General features: G+C 40.1%; 1 protein-coding gene across 1 annotated transcript in view; it reads right to left on the reverse strand.

Annotated features, from left to right (window-relative positions):
* Positions 1–12,902: 12,902 nt before the first annotated feature.
* Positions 12,903–20,882, reverse strand: part of LOC126426764 (26S proteasome non-ATPase regulatory subunit 10-like) — a 34,539-nt gene continuing 26,559 nt past the window's right edge. The window contains exons 2-3 of the mRNA XM_050088750.1: positions 16,970–17,089; positions 12,903–13,436 (exon numbers count right to left, since the gene is read on the reverse strand). Coding sequence (XP_049944707.1) covers positions 12,926–13,330 — 405 coding nt within the window. The 5' untranslated portion in view covers positions 13,331–13,436; positions 16,970–17,089 and the 3' untranslated portion in view covers positions 12,903–12,925. The remainder of the gene's footprint in view (positions 13,437–16,969; positions 17,090–20,882) is intronic.

The following is a 20,882-nucleotide window of genomic DNA, read 5'->3' on the forward strand; positions in this document are numbered from 1 at the left end:
TTTCTTGCACACCATGCGCACGAATAATTATTTTTTTAGTACACCATGTGTGTATTAGCTGTATTAGCTGTACAGTAGAGCAAGTTTCACTGCTGCAGGCCACATCATCAGTTTGGTGTCATGCCTCACAGGGAAGATATGAATGAGTATTTCATGTCAAGTGTAGTTAAAAAGTATAGCTCATTCAACTCCGCTACAAGTATTCCAAGCTGCTGGATGGGGGAATTGTAAAAAAATATTTTATGTCAAGTGTAGTTAAAATGTATAAATCTGTCAACTGTGATATGAGTATTCCAAGCTACTGGAAGAGTGAAAGTGCATCAACTGCTTGTAAACTGTGCTGCAAGAATTCCATGCTGTTGAAAAAAGCATATCACTTGAAGATGAATATATAACCTGTGAGGTATACTTTGGTTATATTATCCTGTGAACTGTAACTTTAATTTTTGTAAATATATTGTATAAACAGTTTTTGTACCTGGAAAGAAATATATCATCGAAAGGTCAGACATGTGAGGCATATTTTCTCTGATTGGAAAAAAATGTATTAGGAACTAGTCCAACATGTGGGCCACATTTTTTGTAAGGAAAAAAATATTATTTGCAATTAATTTTGATGAAAAAAGAAATACATTTGGTAAACTCTAGTCATTTCCTTTCTTTCATTCTCCCCTGTCATATACAAAATTATTTACAATGTGCAGTTACATCTGCATTACACGTGTCCTTTCTACCAGGAGAGATGCATTTACACATCGCTAAAAGTGCTGAAATATGAACACCTACACCTAACTGCCAGGGAGATTAGTGAAGGTACCTGTGAAGCAAGTCACAGGTGAGTTGGTCACCTGATGGCTTGGCCCTATTCTAGCCGACAGCACCACACGTCGCTCTGCTCTTTGGCTTACGGCAGGCAGCAGTTGATACTGCGGTAGCCCTGCAGCACCTGGTCAGCTACCACATTTGGTGGAAGGCCTTTACCCTCTCGATGCTATGTAAAGCGAAACGATTCAAACCTAGACATAGGTGACGCAGTATGCAGGAGCTCTGTAAGTAACCATTATCTCTGAGTACAGAGCAGCCTCGCAAAGCATGTTAACTAGGTCAGCAGGTTGGCACGCTTTGTATTACAGACACGCCTAGACCAGTAGGATGAACAAATGGCCTTTGTATTACGTGGTAATCTGGCATCATACTGTCAGTATTCCAGGACCTGGACTCTGACTCCATAGAGCTAGTGACAGTATTTCAGGAATCATCATGGATTCTGATATTGTAGCGCCTATGCCAGTCTTCCACATCCGCCATATTGAATTCTATACTTAGGATAACAGCGCTACTTCCAAAGTGACGTCGGAGTGGTGGGAAAACCCATTAGTGCAATCTGGCAATTTTTTACACTTACTACAAGTTTTTGAATTTGCCCGCCATTTTTTTATACGGAGGGCAGTTGGCCTTGTCACAAACCTGGCTGCAGTGTACTTTGCACTCGAACTCCCGTAGTCTACCTATTAATATGTTGCCAGAGGAGTACACACAGTGCCTGAGCATAAATGTCGCAGTAAAGTTGTTTAAGTCCACATGAGCCCCAAAGAAATAATTCGGAAAGCTCTGTTACAGCAAAATGTCACCAACATCTTTAAATTTTAAGCACAGTTAACAATTTGCTCATTCACTATAGTTTTCATCTTTTCTGATCAGTCATCTGACTTCAACGCTGACTACAGATAGCAATGAATTCTTAATTACTTTCTGTTTTAAACAACAGGTGAAGTAACTTCTAGTAGGTAAAACTATTTTGAATACAAAATCCCCACAGACCCAAGAATGTGCCTGGCCAATAATATTACAACACTCTCCAGCTGTGATTTTAGATGTATTTCACTTATAACAAGTAGTGTCACCTTGTCTCTATGGAGCAGTTCCACATTCCTAGATGACCTAGGAAATGTGTTACGTTTTGCTCTGATATGGCGCATATGGAAAAATTATAACACAGGCAAGGCAATGGCACAAGCGTCGCAGTTTAACTAACACAATAGGAGTACTTAGAAACTTGTGTAATTATGGTGAAATGGAATGAAACAAAAACAAACAAACATACACGCGCACGCGCACGCGCACGCACACGCACCCACACACACACAAAAGATGACCATCTCACAAGACACAAATATTTACATATAATAAATCTGAATTGTCGTAAGGAACTCTACCAACATCGCAGAAAATTTTGGGCTACTATATATCTTCCCGTTATTCTGAAAAAAATCACTCGCAATATATTTGATATTCAGAATGATATTTCCACTCTGCAGCGGAGTGTGCCCTGATGTGAAACATCCTGGCAGATTAAAACTGTGTGCTGGACGGAGACTCGAACTCGGGACCTTTGCCTTTCGCGGTCAAGTACTCTAGCAACTGAGGAGCTACCCAAGCACGACTCACGCCCCTTCCTCAGAGCTTTACTACTGTCAGTACCTCGCCTCCTACCTTCCAAACTTCACAGAAGCTCTCCTGCGAACCTTGCAGAACTAGCACTCCTGAAAGGAAGGATATTGCGGAGGCATGGCTTAGCCACAGTCTGGGGGATGTTTCCAGAATGAGATTTTCACACCGCGTGACTGCTACAATCGCAGGTTCGAATCCTGCCTCGGGCATGGATGTGTGTGATGTCCTTAGGTTAGTTAGGTTTAAGTAGTTGTAAGTTCTAGGGGACTGATGACCACAGATGTTAAGTCCCATAGTACTCAGAGCCATTTGAACCTTTTTTTTTTTTTTTTTTTTTTTTTTTTTTTTTTTTTTTTTTTTTTTTTTTTTTTTGAGATTTTCACTCTGCAGCGGAGTGTCCGCTGAAGTGAAACTTCCTGGCAGATTAAAACTGGCAAAGGTCCAGAGCTCGAGTCTCGGTTCAGCACACAGTTTTAATCTGCCAGGAAGTTTCATATTTGACATTGACTTGTCATCTCTTTCTGGTTACTTAATGACTTGAATGACTCCCTTCAGGTAGTCTGAACACTTGTAATTTAAGTTTAAGCGTTTTTAAGTTGAGTTCTGCAAGCATTGCCTACCATCTTCAGGATACGATTTCGTCATGATTTAGCAAAACATGCAGTGCAGTGAGAGATCATTCAACTGATATAGGCTGAAGCTAAACGTTTTGTGGCGAGTGGAGTGTACAGGGTCGCTAAATCATGCTCTGGGCCATTGTTTCATTTTGGCCATTCCAGTGAATGGATTGTAATGATTCCTTGGCCAACACTTCCAAAGAACAATAAAGATCACATTCAGTTCATAATTAGATAACTTCAGTGGTTGCTGAGACATACAATTTTACTCAAAGCCCTGGATATTGAGTCTCCAGCAGAAACTGGCTTCCTGGTACACTAATATAATAGTGGATATTTACCAAAAAAAGAGATCCAACTGAACGCTGTTTAGTCTAATAGCCCAAAGTGAAAGCACACAGGTTATTGTGAACATTTTGACACACTTACGTGCATTTGAAGTAGTTTTTACTTACTATACGTTGACGGTCAGAATATGTGGTGTGGCAACTGAAGAGTAGAAGTGAAAAATTAATAAAAAAATAGGAAGTACGTATAAGCATGTGGACAATGTTGTGTAATCAGGTGGTCGGCCATATACACTGAATGAAAAGTTTAATAAAACAGCTGACATGTCAAGGCAGTAATGTTTTCGCTTTAGTTCTTCATATATGGAACAATGTTTAAAGTCTATCTTGTTGTACTGCTGCACAGTAAGCAACAGTGAACTATCATGGAAAGCAAATCACCGAATGCCACGACAACAATTTTAGAAATTAAATGTTGATGCGGTTTTAACCAATAGATCATTGATTCGATATGGACACACGGCGGCAAAATCTCCAAGATTGGCGATCTTTTATAGAAGCTCGAAATTTACCACGGGTTTCAGTGCGAAATGCTTACAACAGTTTGCATAAGGGAGTTCGTCTCGAAACCTGGCTGAAAATCCAAAGAGACAGTGTGAAGTATGCCTTCTCCGCGCCATGGCAATGAAAAGTACTACCAGCGACAGTGCTGCCAAAGCAGAGCTACTAAACACAGCCTTCCGAAATTCGTTCACCAAAGAAGACGAAGTAAATATTCCAAATTCGAATCAAGAACAGCTGCCAACGTGAGTAACGTAGACGTAAGTATCCTCTGAGTAGTGAAGAAATTTCAATCACTTGACAAAAGCAAGTCTTCTGCTCCAGACTGTATGCATATTAGGTTCCTTTCATAGTATGCTGATGCAATAACTCCATGCTTAATAATCATATACAACCGTTCGCTCAGCGAAAGATCCGTACCCAAAGACTGGAAAGTTGAACAGGTCACACCAATATTGAAGAAAGGTAGTAAGAGTAACCCATTAACTTACAAGCCCATATCATTAATGTTTATATGCAGCAGGATTTTGGAACATATATTGTGTTCCGACATTATGAATTACCTTGAATAAAACGGCCTATTGACACATAGTCAACACGGAATTAGAAAACATCGTTCTTGCTAAACACAACTATCTCTTTACTCACACAAAGTGTTGAGTGCTGCTGACAAGGGATTTCAAATTGATTCCATATTTCCAGATTTCCAGAAGGCTTTTGACACTGTACCACGCAACCGAAGTGTATTAACAATGCGTGTTTATGGAATATCGTCTCACTTATGTGACTGGGTTTGTGATTTCCTGTCAGAGAGGTCACAATTCGTAGTAATTGACGGAAAATCATTAAGTAAAGCAGAAGTGATTTCTGGCGTTATAGGCCCTCTGCTGTTTCTTATCTATATAAACGATGTAGAAGATAATGTGTGCAGCTGTCTTAGGTTGTTTGCAGATGATGCTGTCGTTTATCGTCTAGTAAACTTATCAGAAGATCAAAACAAATTGGAAAATGATTTAGAGAAGATATCTGAATGGTGCCAATGTTGGCAATTAACCCTAAATAACGACAAGTGTGAAGCCATCCACATGAGTGCTAAAAGGAATCCGTTAAATTTCGGTTACACGATAAATCAGTCTAATCCAAAAGCCCTAAATTCAACAAAATGCCTAGGAATAACAATTACGGACAACATAAATTGGAAGGAGCTCGTAGAAAAAGTTGTGGGGAAGGCTAAACCAAATACTGCGTATTATTGGGAGGACACTAAGAAAATATAACAGATGTACTAAAGTAACTGTCTACACTACGCTTGTCCACCCTTTAAATTGCTGCTGCGCGGTGTGGGATCCTTACCAGAGTACATCGAGAAAGTTCAAAGAAGGGCAGCACGTTTTGTACTATCGCGAAATAAGCAGAGAGTGTCAATGAAATGATACAGGGTGTGGAGTGGACATAATTAAAACAACGGCGTTTTTCGTTGCAGCGGACTCTTCTGATGTAATTTCAGTCACGAACTTTTTTCTCCGAATGTGAAACTATTTTGTTGACGCCGACTTATTTACAGAGAAACTATCACCATACTAAAATAAGGGAAATCAGAGCTCGCACTGAAAGATATAGGTGTTCGTTTCTTTCCGCACGCTGTACCAGATTGGCGTAACAGCGAATTATTGTGTAGGTGGTTTGATGAACCCTCTGCCAGGCACTTAAATGTGATTTGTGGAGTGTCCATGCTAGTAATTGTAGAGTCAGAGGGAGTTAAACAAACGTTACTGTTCGTACACAGAACTGTGTGAAAGGTACATTTATTCCTTAACAGCTACCTGTTTCTAGTATTTGTGACTATTTCAAAATACCACGGATCTATTTTTCAAAGTGGTCATTTCAGTTTGTTGGCGAACCTAGACCTGATAAGAACGAACTTACAGCAGACCGACAGCCGACATTACACTGTTTCTGGAGAAGAATATTTCGATCTGTTTTCACTATAGCTTGTGTTGACTAAGTTACAGTGTTCATCGCCCTTGACCAGATAGTTCATTTGTCACAAGTACAGAGGTAAGTAGGCACAAGTTGTGTAAGTGTAAACCATCCTTTCTGTCTTCTATAGAAGTGTTGAGCGTTTTCCCCACCATTCCTTTGATGTCTTCTTATTCTAGCCCGTAGAATTATTGTGTGTATTTGTCCTGTACATAATTTCCATAGCATTTCTTTTGTTTTCATTGTTAGTGTTGACATTTATGTCCTATATGCCACAGTGTTTTCCACAGTCGCTTCTTCAACACTGGAGAGATTATCAGTTTCCACCTTTCAAATTTTTGCCATGGTTGTCAACATTGAGGCAATATTGTGGGGTACAGGTTAGTGTCAGGCTATCTGTTACCTACTTCTTCAGCATCTTCACGCATGGGGCACTTGGAAGGATTCTCTGAAATTCAGTATTTCACATACATCATACTATTGCAACCTATTTTAATGCACTGCCCCAGTGTTTGCAATTCTTATCATGCAGGCGTGATAACAGATAAAAAACGAGTTTTGAGATGCATTTCAACGATGTTAGTTGGTCAGTAATCCGTAGAGGAAAATGTAACTGCCGTCCGGTGTGGCCGAGCGGTTCTAGGCGCTACATTCGCAGGTTCGAATCCTGCCACGGGCATGGATGTGTGTGATGTCCTTAGGTTAGTTAGGTTTAAGTAGTTCTAAGTTCTAGGAGGCTGATGACCTGAGATGTTAAGTCCCATAGTACTCAGAGCCATTTCAACCATTTGAAAATGTAACTGGGAACATTTTGGAGAAAGGCAACCTCTTTGCGAAAGTGCGTTGGGTAAATACAGGAAAAAGGCACTGAAGGAAAAAATGTAACATTTGTGTCGGCTATTTCGTTTACTTGCACAGGTCTGCAAGAACACTGGGAGTGACATTATGCCACATATGGAGGCAATACAGACAAAACTTTTCCCTGACTCAGGTGTGGAGGAATGATATGGAGTACACTCTGCCATTTACTGCACATTGCCCAGGTAGGTTTCTGAACAGTTCCGAATCTGTATCCATGTTCTGTAAACCGCTGAGGTGCATGGCATAGGTTGTTTTCCATGGAACTGCATAGTAAATGTTATTTCCATTCCACTGGCTTTTGAACCGATGGAAGATTTTTCACATAGTGTAATTAGTCTAATCTTATCTTTCTCCTCTATGCAGATGGATGTGATTAACTTGTATATTCAAGTAATACTACTTTTTGAAGCTCTTAACTTTGCTGTCGCAGGATAGTTGACACCTATCTTCAAGCACCTGCAAGTTGAAGTTTTCATAATTTCCATGAATCTCTCTCACGCATCAGACAAACGTGTGACCATTCTTGCTGCCATTCTTTCTACATGTGCACTATCTTCTGTTAGTTAACAGTTGCATACCAATGCCGTATGTTGCACTGGCCAACGCCAATGGGAGGGGTCAGCGACTGACCCCACAACCATCACGCATTCTCTATATAGAATAAATCACATTACTTATGTATTTCCATAATTTTGGCAGATTAGAAGATTAAAATGTTGATTATTATTACTCAGAAAGGGTTTCTGGGACATTTTTAGTAAAAAGTAAATAGTTTTTTTACATTTATTTGTATTAATTTCTCAGTTACAAGGATTACTCAGATTCACATTCAGAACACTTTACAATACTAACTACTACTTCTTTCTTGGTGTGTGCAGGGCAGGTATACTTCGTGCAAGAAGTGCAAGCCTTCATGTACTTCCAGTCTTTGCTTCTGGCGCATAAGTAACAGCGTCCTTTCTGTGGCAGATTATGCACAGCTGCACGTGTTACTTTCCGTCGCGGCTCCATAACATTGTTTCCTCTGCTCACAGCACCTTCATTTTGATTACACTCATACCCAAAAGTTGATAATGCTGTAGTGTATTTTGAGTGTAGGCCAACAGCATTTTGAGCGCGTCTTTTGATGTTGAGGTCACAAAGTTCACGAGCAAGATCTTTCAGGTACTTCTTTCTTCCTGAACTCTTTGTCGGGTAATTCTTTGTCCATTCCTTCTGTGTATCTTGAAATACAGCATATGAATTGTATGCTGCAATGTCGATGAAGTTGAAAAACACCGCCATGGGCCATGGACGCGTTGCTCGACGGCAGCTGTACGTTCTTACACACTTATCGAATGTATCCACTCCTGACTTTGTACAATTGTAGAATAGAATGATGTCTGGCTTCTCTTCAGTCACATTCATATCATGATGTTGGGTTGACAATACTGTAACAACCTTTCCTTTCTTAGGCACATAACTGACTAAAGTGGCATCATCACTAAAGGCAAATCGGATTGTTCCGGTGTAGCTTTTTTTAGCAAAACAGGACGGAGTTCTGTAGGAACATCGCGTTTGTCACTTCGAATAGTACCAACTGTAGTTATCTTCTCTTTCAAAAGGTCAGATGCGAGTGGAACGGTAGTGAACTTTCTGTCCAGGGTAACATTTCTTCCAGATTGTTTCAAGTTAGACATTTCAATCAATCTTCTAACTATTTCAGGGCCACTGTTATGGTTCTTCTCATTAGCGTACTTTCCAGCGTAGGGATCCGCAACGAAGCAGTATTTCGTATCTGAATCACATAACAGGTTCACCTCTATTCCATATTTTCCTGGTTTTGCTGGAATATATAGCCTGAATGGGCATCGCCCATGGAAGGTCACAAGTTCTTCATCCACTGTGACTGACTCACTAGGATTATAAAACTCAGGAAATTTACTAAGTATCGTGTTCCATATATCCCTGATAGGAGCAAATTTGTCGGTCTGTTTTCTAGCTGCTCGAGTTAGAGCATCATCAAAACGCAAGCACTTCAGTAAGAGCCTCAGTCTATGCTCCGGAAATGAAGCTCGGTACATCGGAAAGTTTTCTTTACTAAATATGTCACGTAAACTGTCCTTGTTCCGTCTATGGACTCCACAGTTCAATAGAATTCCGACTGCTGACACAATTTCTACCCTTTCAAATGCTTTCGAATTTTTTATGAAAATATCTTCAGATGATTCCCTAAGATTTCCAAGCTTTTGATTGGTACACATCAAAATGTTATCCAGGATGTTATCATCGAGGTACATGAGAGAAGCTTTACCTGGTGTATCAGGTTTTGTCCCTGGCTTAGTTCCTTTTGGGGTTCTCATTACGTTAGCAACAGACCTCCTCCTTTGATTTACGTAAGAGCTTCTCTTCCATATCATACTTGACGGGGCCACCATGTCTTTTTCAAGTTGATCAATTTGTGCTTTCGGCCTGGGTCGTCTTCTTGTTGGTTGAATATCTATAAAAATATGAAAACAGAACCGAACACTAGCAAATTAAGCACTCTACCGAGACACACATCCTAACATACTCCCAAATATCTGCAAAAAGTAATAAAAATCACTACTTGCCCTGTTCACTTTCATCCAACTCGCTGCTGTCAGAAACTACTTGATCTGAAATTTCCATGACTACATCTTCAGTTTCACTGGTTGAGCTTTTGGATAGTTCACCACTAAATTCATTGTCTGAACTTTCAAGCAAATTTCTAATTTCGTCATCTGTCAATTTCATCTTCTTGTACATTCTGTCACATGCCACAAAGATATTACCTTCCACTCACCACACTGTTTACCGGTTGACTGCGAGTGGTGATTGTTGACCTGCTACACCTTCAGTTGTAACAATCGCTATAACCCAACAATGAGTGTAAACCAAAAGCTGTTCTTATTGTCGATTGTAGCAATTATAATTACGATAAATGTCATGTATTTATTAAATAAACTACTGAACACGACAGGAGTTTTAGCCTAAACTCTTCGTTGGGGTCAGTTACTGACCCCTCCCCCCCTTTGGTATCCAACTGTTAAATAAGCCATGGGTGTAACACACTGGAGCACTACAATAAAACGTACAAAACTGACACTTTGTATTTTATCGGTGTCTTTCCAGTGAACACACACATGCCACAACCTAACCCACAGGTGAGCTTAAGTGATTATTTCATTCTGTATCCCCACAAAGTGTTACACCCAGGCGCTTGGACAAGTGCATGACTCCAGTTGTGAGTCAGTGATTTTGTAGTCATAGAATACTCTATTTTAACGTTTTGTGAAGTGCACAGATATATTTCTAAAGAATTACAGCTATTGCCAATCTTTGCAACAGTAGCACTTAGGTACAGATAACTCTTTTCCACGTCATTATTGATATTCTCTGTGAGGTCATTGTATACAATATAAGCATTAAGTGTGGCAGCACACTTCCATGGAGTGTGCCTTAAATTATTTCTACTCCTGTCAATGATTCTCCATCCAGGATAAAGTCATGCTTCCCTCCTACCAAGAAAAAATCAGTTAGGGCCCAAATTCAATATGATATCTCATATTACTGCCTTGATCAAAGGCTTCCAGTCTTGCATGTGAGGAAAGCACGAGTTGGGTTTGGTCGAGATATTCAAAATCTGTACTGGACAGCATCAAGGAGGCCATTTGGTATGACTTATCCATTCAATCATTGTACAAAAGGATGTCACATTTGTATATTCCCTTCCCACTTTGTATGTTGGAACTTCAGAACGTAAAGCAGCTGAGGTCATAGGCCCCACTTCTATTCTAGAGACGTACCCACTGTACATTGCTGATAGAAAATCTGTGTCATCTACATCAAAACAACTTTGAAATACCTTTTCAATGAAATCTATGGCTGGTGTCTTATTACGTGAAGGAAGTTATTTGCACAGTGTAGTTAGTGCAGTAAGTATGAGAGGGTCAGTATGTGCTGATGATGTTGCTTGCATCGATATGAAATAGCTTATGTACGACAAAATTTCTGAAAAATATCGTACTTTAACATTCCAACAAAATCAATGAGAATATATGATTTGCATTAAAAAAAATCTATATTTCAATTAAATAACCTAACAGTGATTTACTTGTTAGACTTGCATTGCCAGTTGAATTTATTTACTTGATGTGTGGGTCAAATTAGAGAATTTTACTTTTTTATCTTTGTAATCTTCATTATTGCTATCTGTAGAATTCTATGTGTCACATTTCATATGTAGGATTGTGACATACGTTTATTGTCAGTTGTGTTTACAGTTGAACTCTATCTCGTGCCTGCGTTGCAACTTCATTTCCTTGTAGAGTTGCATTTTATTGACAAAAAGTACACACGACAGCATTGCATCAATTGAGATTGATTATGTTACTACTTCTGATCAGTTCTTCAGCAGAATAACGACAAGGAAACCGAATCTTTGGCAAGTTGGGTTAATTTGGTGTGGCATTCTGTAACATCAGAGTGAACATCGACATTATGTGAGAGGCTAAGGTGTTCGGCAACATCAATATTAAAGCTTTGTGGGAAAGGAATGATTTGAGGTGGGCCTTCGATTCTCGAATTAAAGACAAGGTGATAATGCAGTTGCAGATGGTAGATCCACGATGTAGTGTAAATATTACTCATAATGCCATATTGTAGTAGTAATAATTTCATGAAACATTACAAACGCCATTGGGTGTTATTCCTTAAGAGTGGAGTAGCCCTCACGTCTCATAACATCTTTAGGTTCCTGATATGCTTGGGCAGTTTGGTAACGTTCCCCCATGAGTTGTAGAGTAGATGAGAGACGTAGTTTGGCAGACTGCAGTCTGGAACGCTGAGGATGATGTCGGCAGTGTCATCTGTGTGGCCAGAGTTGCTGTGTGGAGTGTTTTGTGGTGGCACCTGAGGGCACTCTGCTGGTATGACGTCTAAGGGAAGAGTCGATACCGACAGAAGGGGAAGTGGAAGGTGGTGTAATTCGCTGTGACAGCCTTCAATATTAAGGTGAACGTCCAATTTACACGACACGTTAGCGTGTCTGGCAACACCAGCATTAAAACTTGTGGGGAATTGGTGATTTGTGGCCGTTGTTTGATTCGGCAAATAAGGTGATACTACAACTGCAGATGTTAGGTCCATGATGTTGAGTGAATATTACTCACAGTGTCACATTGTAGTAGTAATTTCATGAAACATTACAATAACCATTAGGTTTTCCTGTTTGAGTGGGTTGGTATTCATGTGTCCTGTGACGTACTTTGTTTTGTGATATGATTGCACAAGTTTGTGACATACCTTCATCAGTTGTGGAGTTGATGAGAACCGTAGCTGAACAGACTGCCTGCAGAGCTGCTGTGTGGCGTGTTCAGTGTTGGGCACTGCGGGAATTCTGCTGGTGTGAAGTATAAGGGAGTAATAGAGTAGCGAAATGGGAAGGTGTCATAATTTTCTGTAGCATCCTGTAATATCAGAGAGAACATGCACATTGCATGAGAGATGCCAGTGTGTTTGGCAACACCAGCATCAAAGCTTTGTGGGAAAGGACAGGTTTCAGCTGGTTCTTTGACTCTGTAATTACAGATAAATTGATAATACAATTGTAGATGTAAGGTCCAAGATGTAGTGCTAACATCGCTCAGAGTATCACATTGTAATTAAAGAGAAAACAGTTCACACTGCACCATCTATGCCGAAGTAAATTCTGTCTGGTATCAGAACGAAGACACTTTCTAACCACTCAGCTTAAATGATAGTAATGTGGATAGCGTGCAGTTTGTGCTCGTTAACATAGCATCATATATGCTCCTACAAGGACATTTTAATAATCAAAGATTGTGGAACTTAGGTTCAAACAACGTGTAACGATCTGTGCACTGTAAAAAATGATTGTGTGTTCTTCTGTCGAAATATCAGAGGTTGATGTAGACCTCATATAAAAGCAATCGCATAAGTTATTTGAGATATATCTCATACTATTCCCTCTAAAGAGAGGTTAGCTACATCAGTGTATGGTTGTCTCCTGTTATCATTCTCGTTGTGTTACTTGATCAGTTCTACCTGCTATTTAATGATTTGTGGAAATGAAAGACAATAGATTTACTTTCTTATATTCTTTATTTTAAAACTAGGGGGAAATAGTATATTGGAGTTCACATTGTTTCACGCTAGAAATGTGTGGGGCTCCATGCACAATGTTAGCAACTGTACCAGTTGCTGATGGTTGTTCTTCCTGGCAAGCTGACGGGGGATATTCCCCTCATCGTCCCTAGCCTCCACGTCGGCTCCAGAGTCCAGCAGCACAATCGCCGTTTCTAATCGGCCCTCTTGTGCCGCCCAGTGCAGCGGCGTATATCCCGATAGATTTCTGATGTTGGCGTCAGCAGAGGCCCTCATAAGCAGCCGCACCACAGCCGCATGGCCAGCACTTGCAGCTGAGTGCAGAGGCGTGTGCAGCCTGATGTTCTGGGCATTCACCTGTGCTCCACTCTCCAGTAGACACCTCACCGCTTCCGCGTGTCCCTCCCACGCTGCCCAGTGCAGGGCAGTGCTCCTGTCGCCGTCCATCGACCCCACGTCTGCCCCCACTGCTAGCAGAGCCCTCAGCTCTTCCGTTTCACCGCCCTGAGCTGCCTGGATAAGCCTCCTGCCTTTCTCGTCACGAGAAAGGCTCCTGTACGAGCCACAGTCATTATTACACTCTACTATTAGACACACACACACGCACACACACACGCACACGCACACGCACACACACAAGAAAATTGAAAACTGTCAGAAATGTAAAAAACTAACAGTCAGAATCAATCTGGCGACAAATTATAAATCTACAAATCTTCCTTCTGTAATATAGATCACTAAAAAAATCTGTGTATAATATAATTCTCGTCCATTTTCCATTAAACTTCCTTCATTCCTTCTCACAATTAATTCAGTTCTCACATTTTGTTGTAATAAATTCCAAACTGTGATATCCTTTGAGTTCTGGATTTTATTGTTAAACAATAGTTTATCTCCGCTGAAACATACACATAATACAACCAACACCAGCTCCATGTGTCCATAATTCATTCTGACACTCAAAAAGGAAACACACGAAACTAACCATGCCTCTAGGTATGTGGACATAATTTCCCTACAATGTAACAAAAAATTTCGGTCCAGTTATATGTAAATTATCCGATACATCAGTAATTAGAGAAAATTTCCTTCATTTAATCAAAATATTTAATATATAATAATGACAGTATATAAGCTCTCCCTCCCATTCATTAAAACATACTATATATGTGCTACTACATGCAAACTCTCAAATTTGCAACCACAAAAAGCATCCACTGAGAGAAGATCCATGCACACCTTGAGAATCACACAGCCAAGCTCACCCAGGTGTCGGCAGACAGGAATGTGCATTTGTGCCCCTCTCACCCCCTCCTCCCTCTACACATGCACACACACACACACACACACACACACACACACACACACACACACACACACACACACACGTTTCCATATATATCATCCCATCAGGAAAACATGTGGACCAACATTTTGTGGGTTTCCATAATCCAATGTTATCATCTTGTAATCATTGTATACCTCAAGCAATTGTTGTAGGCACCAAGAACCACCACTCGTCACTGTCACGTGACTACTAACTGCAGTGAGCCTAACAGGTACTATCTACATTGTGAAATCACGAATTGTGTGTTTCATGTGGTGAGAAGTAAAATGCAGCAAATTATTTGTAGATCAATTGCAGTAAAAAACAAAGTCGTTTGCTCATCCTGCCAGGAGGGATATTACAGCTGAGAGATCCACAGTCTACCAACCAAACACTCATTTCTTTTACTGTAAATTTCATAACTAAATACAGATGCTGATGTCACTAATTCATCTGGAAATGAGTTATTACAAACAAAGTGATTATGAGCTCATATAATTCACATATTCAAAATGTATATTAGAGTTCTGAGAATTATGTGAAAGGCTTCCTGATGTTTCTTATCAAGTGGCGAGATAGTCATTATGAATTTTGAAGGACTGTACAGTGGTCATGCTTGGAGGTGCTTTTAACCCCCACACTCCTCTCCTATGTGTGGCCTTGGTGGGGGTGATACAACTTGGGCTGCCTCTGGAGTGTGCACCAGTTTACATGGAGGTACAATATGACATGGAATGATAATAAAGGTAGTATTTCGTTTTAAAACACACAAAGTAATCACAGACGTGAAACCCACATGTAATGATCCTACGCTACGGTCGCAGGTTCGAATCCTGCCTTGGGCATGGATGTGTGTGATGTCCTTAGGTTAGTTAGGTTTAAGTAGTTCTACGTTCTAGGGGACTGATGACCTCAGATGTTGTCCCATAGTGCTCAGAGCCATTTTTTTTGTAATGATCCTACATGTGTGGATCAAGCTGTGAATTGTGAACCAGACATTCTCATATGGAACAACAAAGGAGATTTACACACAGACATCCACCAGTGCTTTTCTAATGGTCATGAGTTGCAAAGTAGTTGGGATCAGTGACGTTTGTGGACACTTGTCCTCCATGTTCTCTCACTACTATATGAATTGTCTTTGGTCAGGACTTAAGTTAGCAGCTCATTGTCTCATCATTTCTTTCAATGCATATCTCATATTCTGGAAGGATGAGGTACTGGGAGTCTACGTTTTGTATACTGGAATGTTGGTATACATATTTCTGTGCGTCTAAGTCACTGTAAAGAGGAGGTGTGATTCTCTGAAGAGCTGAGCCATGACAGCACATTGCCTGGTGAATGTCATTCCTCCCATTGATAGCAATCAATATGACATAACACTTCTGGACTAGGCATTGAAAAATCACATGTATGAATAAGGACACATTCTTAAGTCCTATGTTCCAAAACGTTCCAATTTCTCTCTTTTATCATCACTATTATTTTGCTCATAAACTACAAAAATATCAACATCATTGACAAGAATACTTCAATGCAAAATACTGCAATGTTACCAAGAATTAGCTCCTAGATACTACTGGTTGAAGTACTGTGTGTACAATTTACGAGAAACGGAGATGGATGAAACTTATGAATTATTTAGAGGAATATTAAGGACACTATCGATAAAAAATATTGTACTTCAAGGTTTTTAATCTTATGGTTGTGGAAAGAATTTCTCTTCTAATTTTTACTTCAACATTCTTTCCTCTGCTCTACTGGTGTAAGAAATTAGAAAAAGTTTCATTAGATGATATCTGGTGGCAGCGAGAGCCTAATGACAAAATATCATTCATTTATCATGTTTTCAACATGAGAAAATGTACCTTACATTGTGGCTGTTGCGGTGAGTTCCTATGGGACCAAACAGTTGAGGTCAGCGGTTCCTAGGCTTCCACACCAAATAACTAACTTACACTAACCTGCCCTAAGGACAAGACACACACCCATGCCTAAGAGAGGTTTCGAACCTTCTATGGGGGGAGCCGCGCGAACCATGGCAATGCGCCTCGGACCGTACGGCCACCGCAGGTGGCTGTCCTCTTCATCATTTCATCATCATTGACATGCGAGTTGCCCAGCGTGGTGTCAACTGAGAAGACTTGCTACTCGATGGCCGAACTTCCGCAGGTGGGGACTTTCGTCAAACAATGCTCTACGATTATTTCTTTTCTGTTTTCGTCCTTTCACCCATGATTTTCGAACTCAGCCACCAGAGGTTCTCATAAGCATTCCTTGTAGTAAGACAATCAACAGTCCTCCAACCACTATACTTCCCCAGTGTTGCTATTCCTACATACCACAATTCTTCATTTGTGTAACTTATGGGATGTGTTGAATAGTAGTGTAACAAACCCATTCTTCCACACCCATTTTCTTAAGACAGTTTTATAAGTTACATAAATATGAATTAAAGGAGAAACTGTACTAAACACAAGAATATTTTTAAAAAAAACGTGGTTAAGTATACGGTTTGTATAATATATTTCCCACACAAGTGCGACCGACTGATTATGAACTGAATATAATTCTCACTGGATCCACCTTCTCCGATTTTAGTTTTCTCCACATTATAACTTAAAAGCTGCAAAAAAGCACTAATTTTTTTCTGATAGACGCTGTGTCTTTTGTGAAAAAATTGAGAGAAAGTGGAATTACTTTTTTACCGTAAGACTTGGTTAACACACCAGTTGTGCACATATATTGCTGCAACTCACCGTAAGCGAGACACAGCGGCGTCATCAGGTGGAGGGGTGTGCTGGGAAGACGTGACTGGTGCAGCTGTGGCAAGTGTCTCAGCACGGGTGGTGGGCCCCTCCTCTGTAGTCGCTGGTATGCTGCAAAGAGAGAGAGAGAGAGAGAGAGAGAGAGAGAGAGAGAGAGAGAGAGGCAGTGTAGGCGGGCGTGTTCTCATGGGGACCAGAGGGCTGCATACCACAAACAATACTGATGAGCAGTTGTCTACATACATATGACAGAGCACACTCCACCAACAAGGGTAGTCAGTCACTCAACATGAACCACTTGTGCCCACAAAAAGACTAATCAGCTTTTACACTTCTACATTTCCTACAGCCATAGCTTAGCATGACAAACAAGAAATTGTTCAAAATGTCTTTGATTAGCAATCAAAGAGTCATCGGTCCTCGGTTCGAAATCCACCTCTGTTTAAATTTTGATAAATAATCAGCATTGGCAACCAAAGACTTCCGGCATAAGAAGTCAACCTGTTTCTGCCAATGGCCTTGTCAAAGATGGCAGAGGAGCGGTCAGAGGTTCTGGGCACTTTTGTTCTAGGGCTGGGAAACTGCCCCTAAAGATGGAAGAATCAGTAATGATCTACGGCCTGAGTATGGAGAAGGCAAAGGAAACCTCTACATTAAGGACACATAATGTGTATCCACAGGACATGTGGCTTGTAATTTAAAAAGTGTCATGATGATCTCTCCAGTGGCAAAACACTCCAGAAAAGTCCCCCTTTTCTATCTCTGGGGGAGGGACCGCCAAGGGGAAAACGAACATGAGAAAAAGCATGAATAACCGACGAGAGGATAACGTTATACGAGTGGGGGCGTGGAATCTCAAAAGCTTTAACGTGGTAGGGAAGCTTGAAAATCTGAAAAGGGAAATGCAAAGGCTCTAGCTAGATATAGTGGGGATTGCGCCTGTGATATGTTAAGAGACAGTGAGATTGCTCCTGTGATAGGTTAAGAGACAGTGAGATTGCGCCTGTGATAGGTTAAGAGACATTGCGCCTGTGATAGGTTAAGAGACAGTGAGATTGCGCCTGTGATAGGTTAAGAGACAGTGAGATTGCTCCTGTGATAGGTTAAGAGACTGTGAGATTGCGCCTGTGATAGGTTAAGAGACTGTGAGATTGCGCCTGTGATAGGTTAAGAGACAGTGAGATTACTCCTGTGATAGTTTAGCAAAAAAAATTTTAAGATAGGTAGAAGAATCTGTTAATTACTAGTGTTTGTAAGTGTGGACTATGAGCAGAAGCCATAGTGATATACAATGAAAGTGCATCTACATTTCCTCAAGACACGGCACTTATGTGAGAATTGCATGTGAAACTTGAACAGTATGGGATTATAGGTAAATACGCTGTGTGTATGATGTGCGCTGTTCGCGCAAGAAAACAAATGAACTGTGAAATGGAGCAACAGTCGATAATGTCACTGCTGCAAACAATTCAAGAAACTCTCTGGTTGCGCGAGAGAAAATTATTATAATTTTTAGAATTTTCATCATGCCTTCTTTACCTGGAGAATTAATTTAAAAATTTTAATTAACATTTTAAGGATAGCAGTTTGTGTGTTTCATATTATGGACATAATTGTTGAAATATATTTCCATAAATGTTCATGAGAGGATGAAGAAGATTCTGCAATTGGATGATTTGTTAAATGAACATACGTCATCATTAATGATATTTATTTGGAAGTGGATCTGTAAACCAGTTAATTATAAGAATAACGAAAATTTTTCAAATTATTCCTTTTGTGGAGTCAGTGTCATATGCCTATGTTTTAAATTTTTCATCAGGCGTAAACTTAAATTTTATCCATAATTTCGTAATTGAAAGCAAACCTCGGACAGATTCAATGCTCTACTTCCACCTGCACTATAACAAAACGAAGATTTGATTAAAAATTTTTTTTAGAGGAATACATTCGATATGAGCTACAACAAAATTTAAATGCCCACAGTCTATTTGTCAATGTTTTGGACAATCAGCAGTTGTAATGCAAAACAACTTTGGTATTGAGGACTACAAAAAAAATTCGCGATTGTCAGGACTGATGGATGTTCCAGTCTAGTACAGATGGAAGAATATAAGAATCCACTCCGATTTTGAGTTCAACGATGAAATATGGACTTCGTTGCTTCAATCCACTGTCTTCCAGGGATTTATTCAGTCAGAACCTTTTCTTATCCCACTTTAAACCTGTTTCACGTTCACGTCCCTGACCATCTGTTCCTGAGTTCATCTTCCTGTTTCTACGGCACGTTACCAGCTTCTATCCTGTACCATAAGCCATCGCCTGTCCTCCGTGCCGCCTCCACCAAACGCTGTACGTCGCCTACCTGGTGTCCGTATCCAGTGTTCCTGTTCCATCGACTTCACAACGAGATCGTCGGCTACATCGTCGAAAGAAGAATTTAGAAAAATTTTTTCGAGCAATATTGTAAAATTTTTTTTGCTATGAGGCACTTTTCCTTCGATCTAATCTATGGAGCTTCTATATATTTCAAAATTACTGGATTTAGGCTTTCCTATCTTCTTTAATACCTGAGCTGGGGTATATTCTTCCGGGTTTTCCAGGGTTTCCCTGTGAAGGCCAGTTCCCAAATGGGTAGACCTTTTTCGTAATTACACCAATCTACATCTTCCCTGGTTATGTACTCGGGATGCGGGTATAGCCCGGTACATGTAAAAGCTACAGCTTAGGTATTCTCGTAATTTATTGTCTTAACATGTTACCCATACTCTCTATAGTAAAATTCTACTAATTCAAAATATTCCTCTTTTGAATAAACAACCCAACAAATTTTTTCTGTTAGCTCGCAAAGTGTATTATCATTAACTTTGCGCGCTGAGAGGGGCAATTGTAATATCTCTTTATATTCGATGAATCATTCAGATACAATTCTACATTTGAATGACGTTTACTAATTTTCTATCTTCATACTCGCAGAATCCATGCGAAAAGTCGTTCATACAATAGCTATGCCATGAGCGCATAAGTATTCTTTGTAGTACTCTCTCTGGTGGTTGTTAGAAAAAAAAGAAAGGGAGCTTTGGAGATTGTCTTCGTGCCGATTAGCCAGAGCTTGGTTTGGAAGAACTGTAATCTGATTATTGAGATTTATCACAGAAGATAACTGATACGAACTGTACGATTAAAAAGGAAATATACATAGATTGCTCCTTCAAATAAAAGGTGTGTATTTGAAATTTGAGAATTAATGATATTTATTGATATATTGTGTAGTTTTTAATCAGAAGGGAACTTCCGAAAGACTGGATACGAACCTGCATTTAATAATCCAAGAGCTTCATTACTTCTTCGGAAGGTTAAACTTCATCAAAGCCAAATATCCGCTTGACATGAGGTTTCCCGACTGATTATACAACGCTCCCAAAATTACGAGGCATTTTATTTGTACAGATTAGCAGACTGCCGCAAAGCACGAGCCTGCAGAGAAGAAGAATCATCGCCTGATTTCATTCTAACAAGTAAAATTTCAGAATTATTTTGAGTGACTGAGCTATGACTGTGTTTCCTATCATCAATGATTGATTGCTCGAACGAATTGAGAGCTACAGAATTTCGTAGATAGGAGGAAAAATTACAACACCAATACATGGGATGTGGAAGGTCACATGCTCTGCAATCGGTGAAGGGAACTTGGTCGAACTCGCTTAATGTCCTTTTATAACGCAACAGATAACTTCAAACATGAGAGGTCAGAGACCTTATAGTATCTCCTCCAGAATGCAGTACAGACTGTCCAACAGTATACATGGTCCCTTTTTTGCATGTTGTAGTCGGAAGAGTACCTAAGTACAACAAATATTCTGAGCTACTGTTGAACTCAGGTGGCTCGGAATGTGAAGGGAAG

Source organism: Schistocerca serialis, chromosome 11, assembly GCF_023864345.2.
Source record: "Schistocerca serialis cubense isolate TAMUIC-IGC-003099 chromosome 11, iqSchSeri2.2, whole genome shotgun sequence".
Classification (NCBI taxonomy): domain Eukaryota; kingdom Metazoa; phylum Arthropoda; class Insecta; order Orthoptera; family Acrididae; genus Schistocerca; species Schistocerca serialis.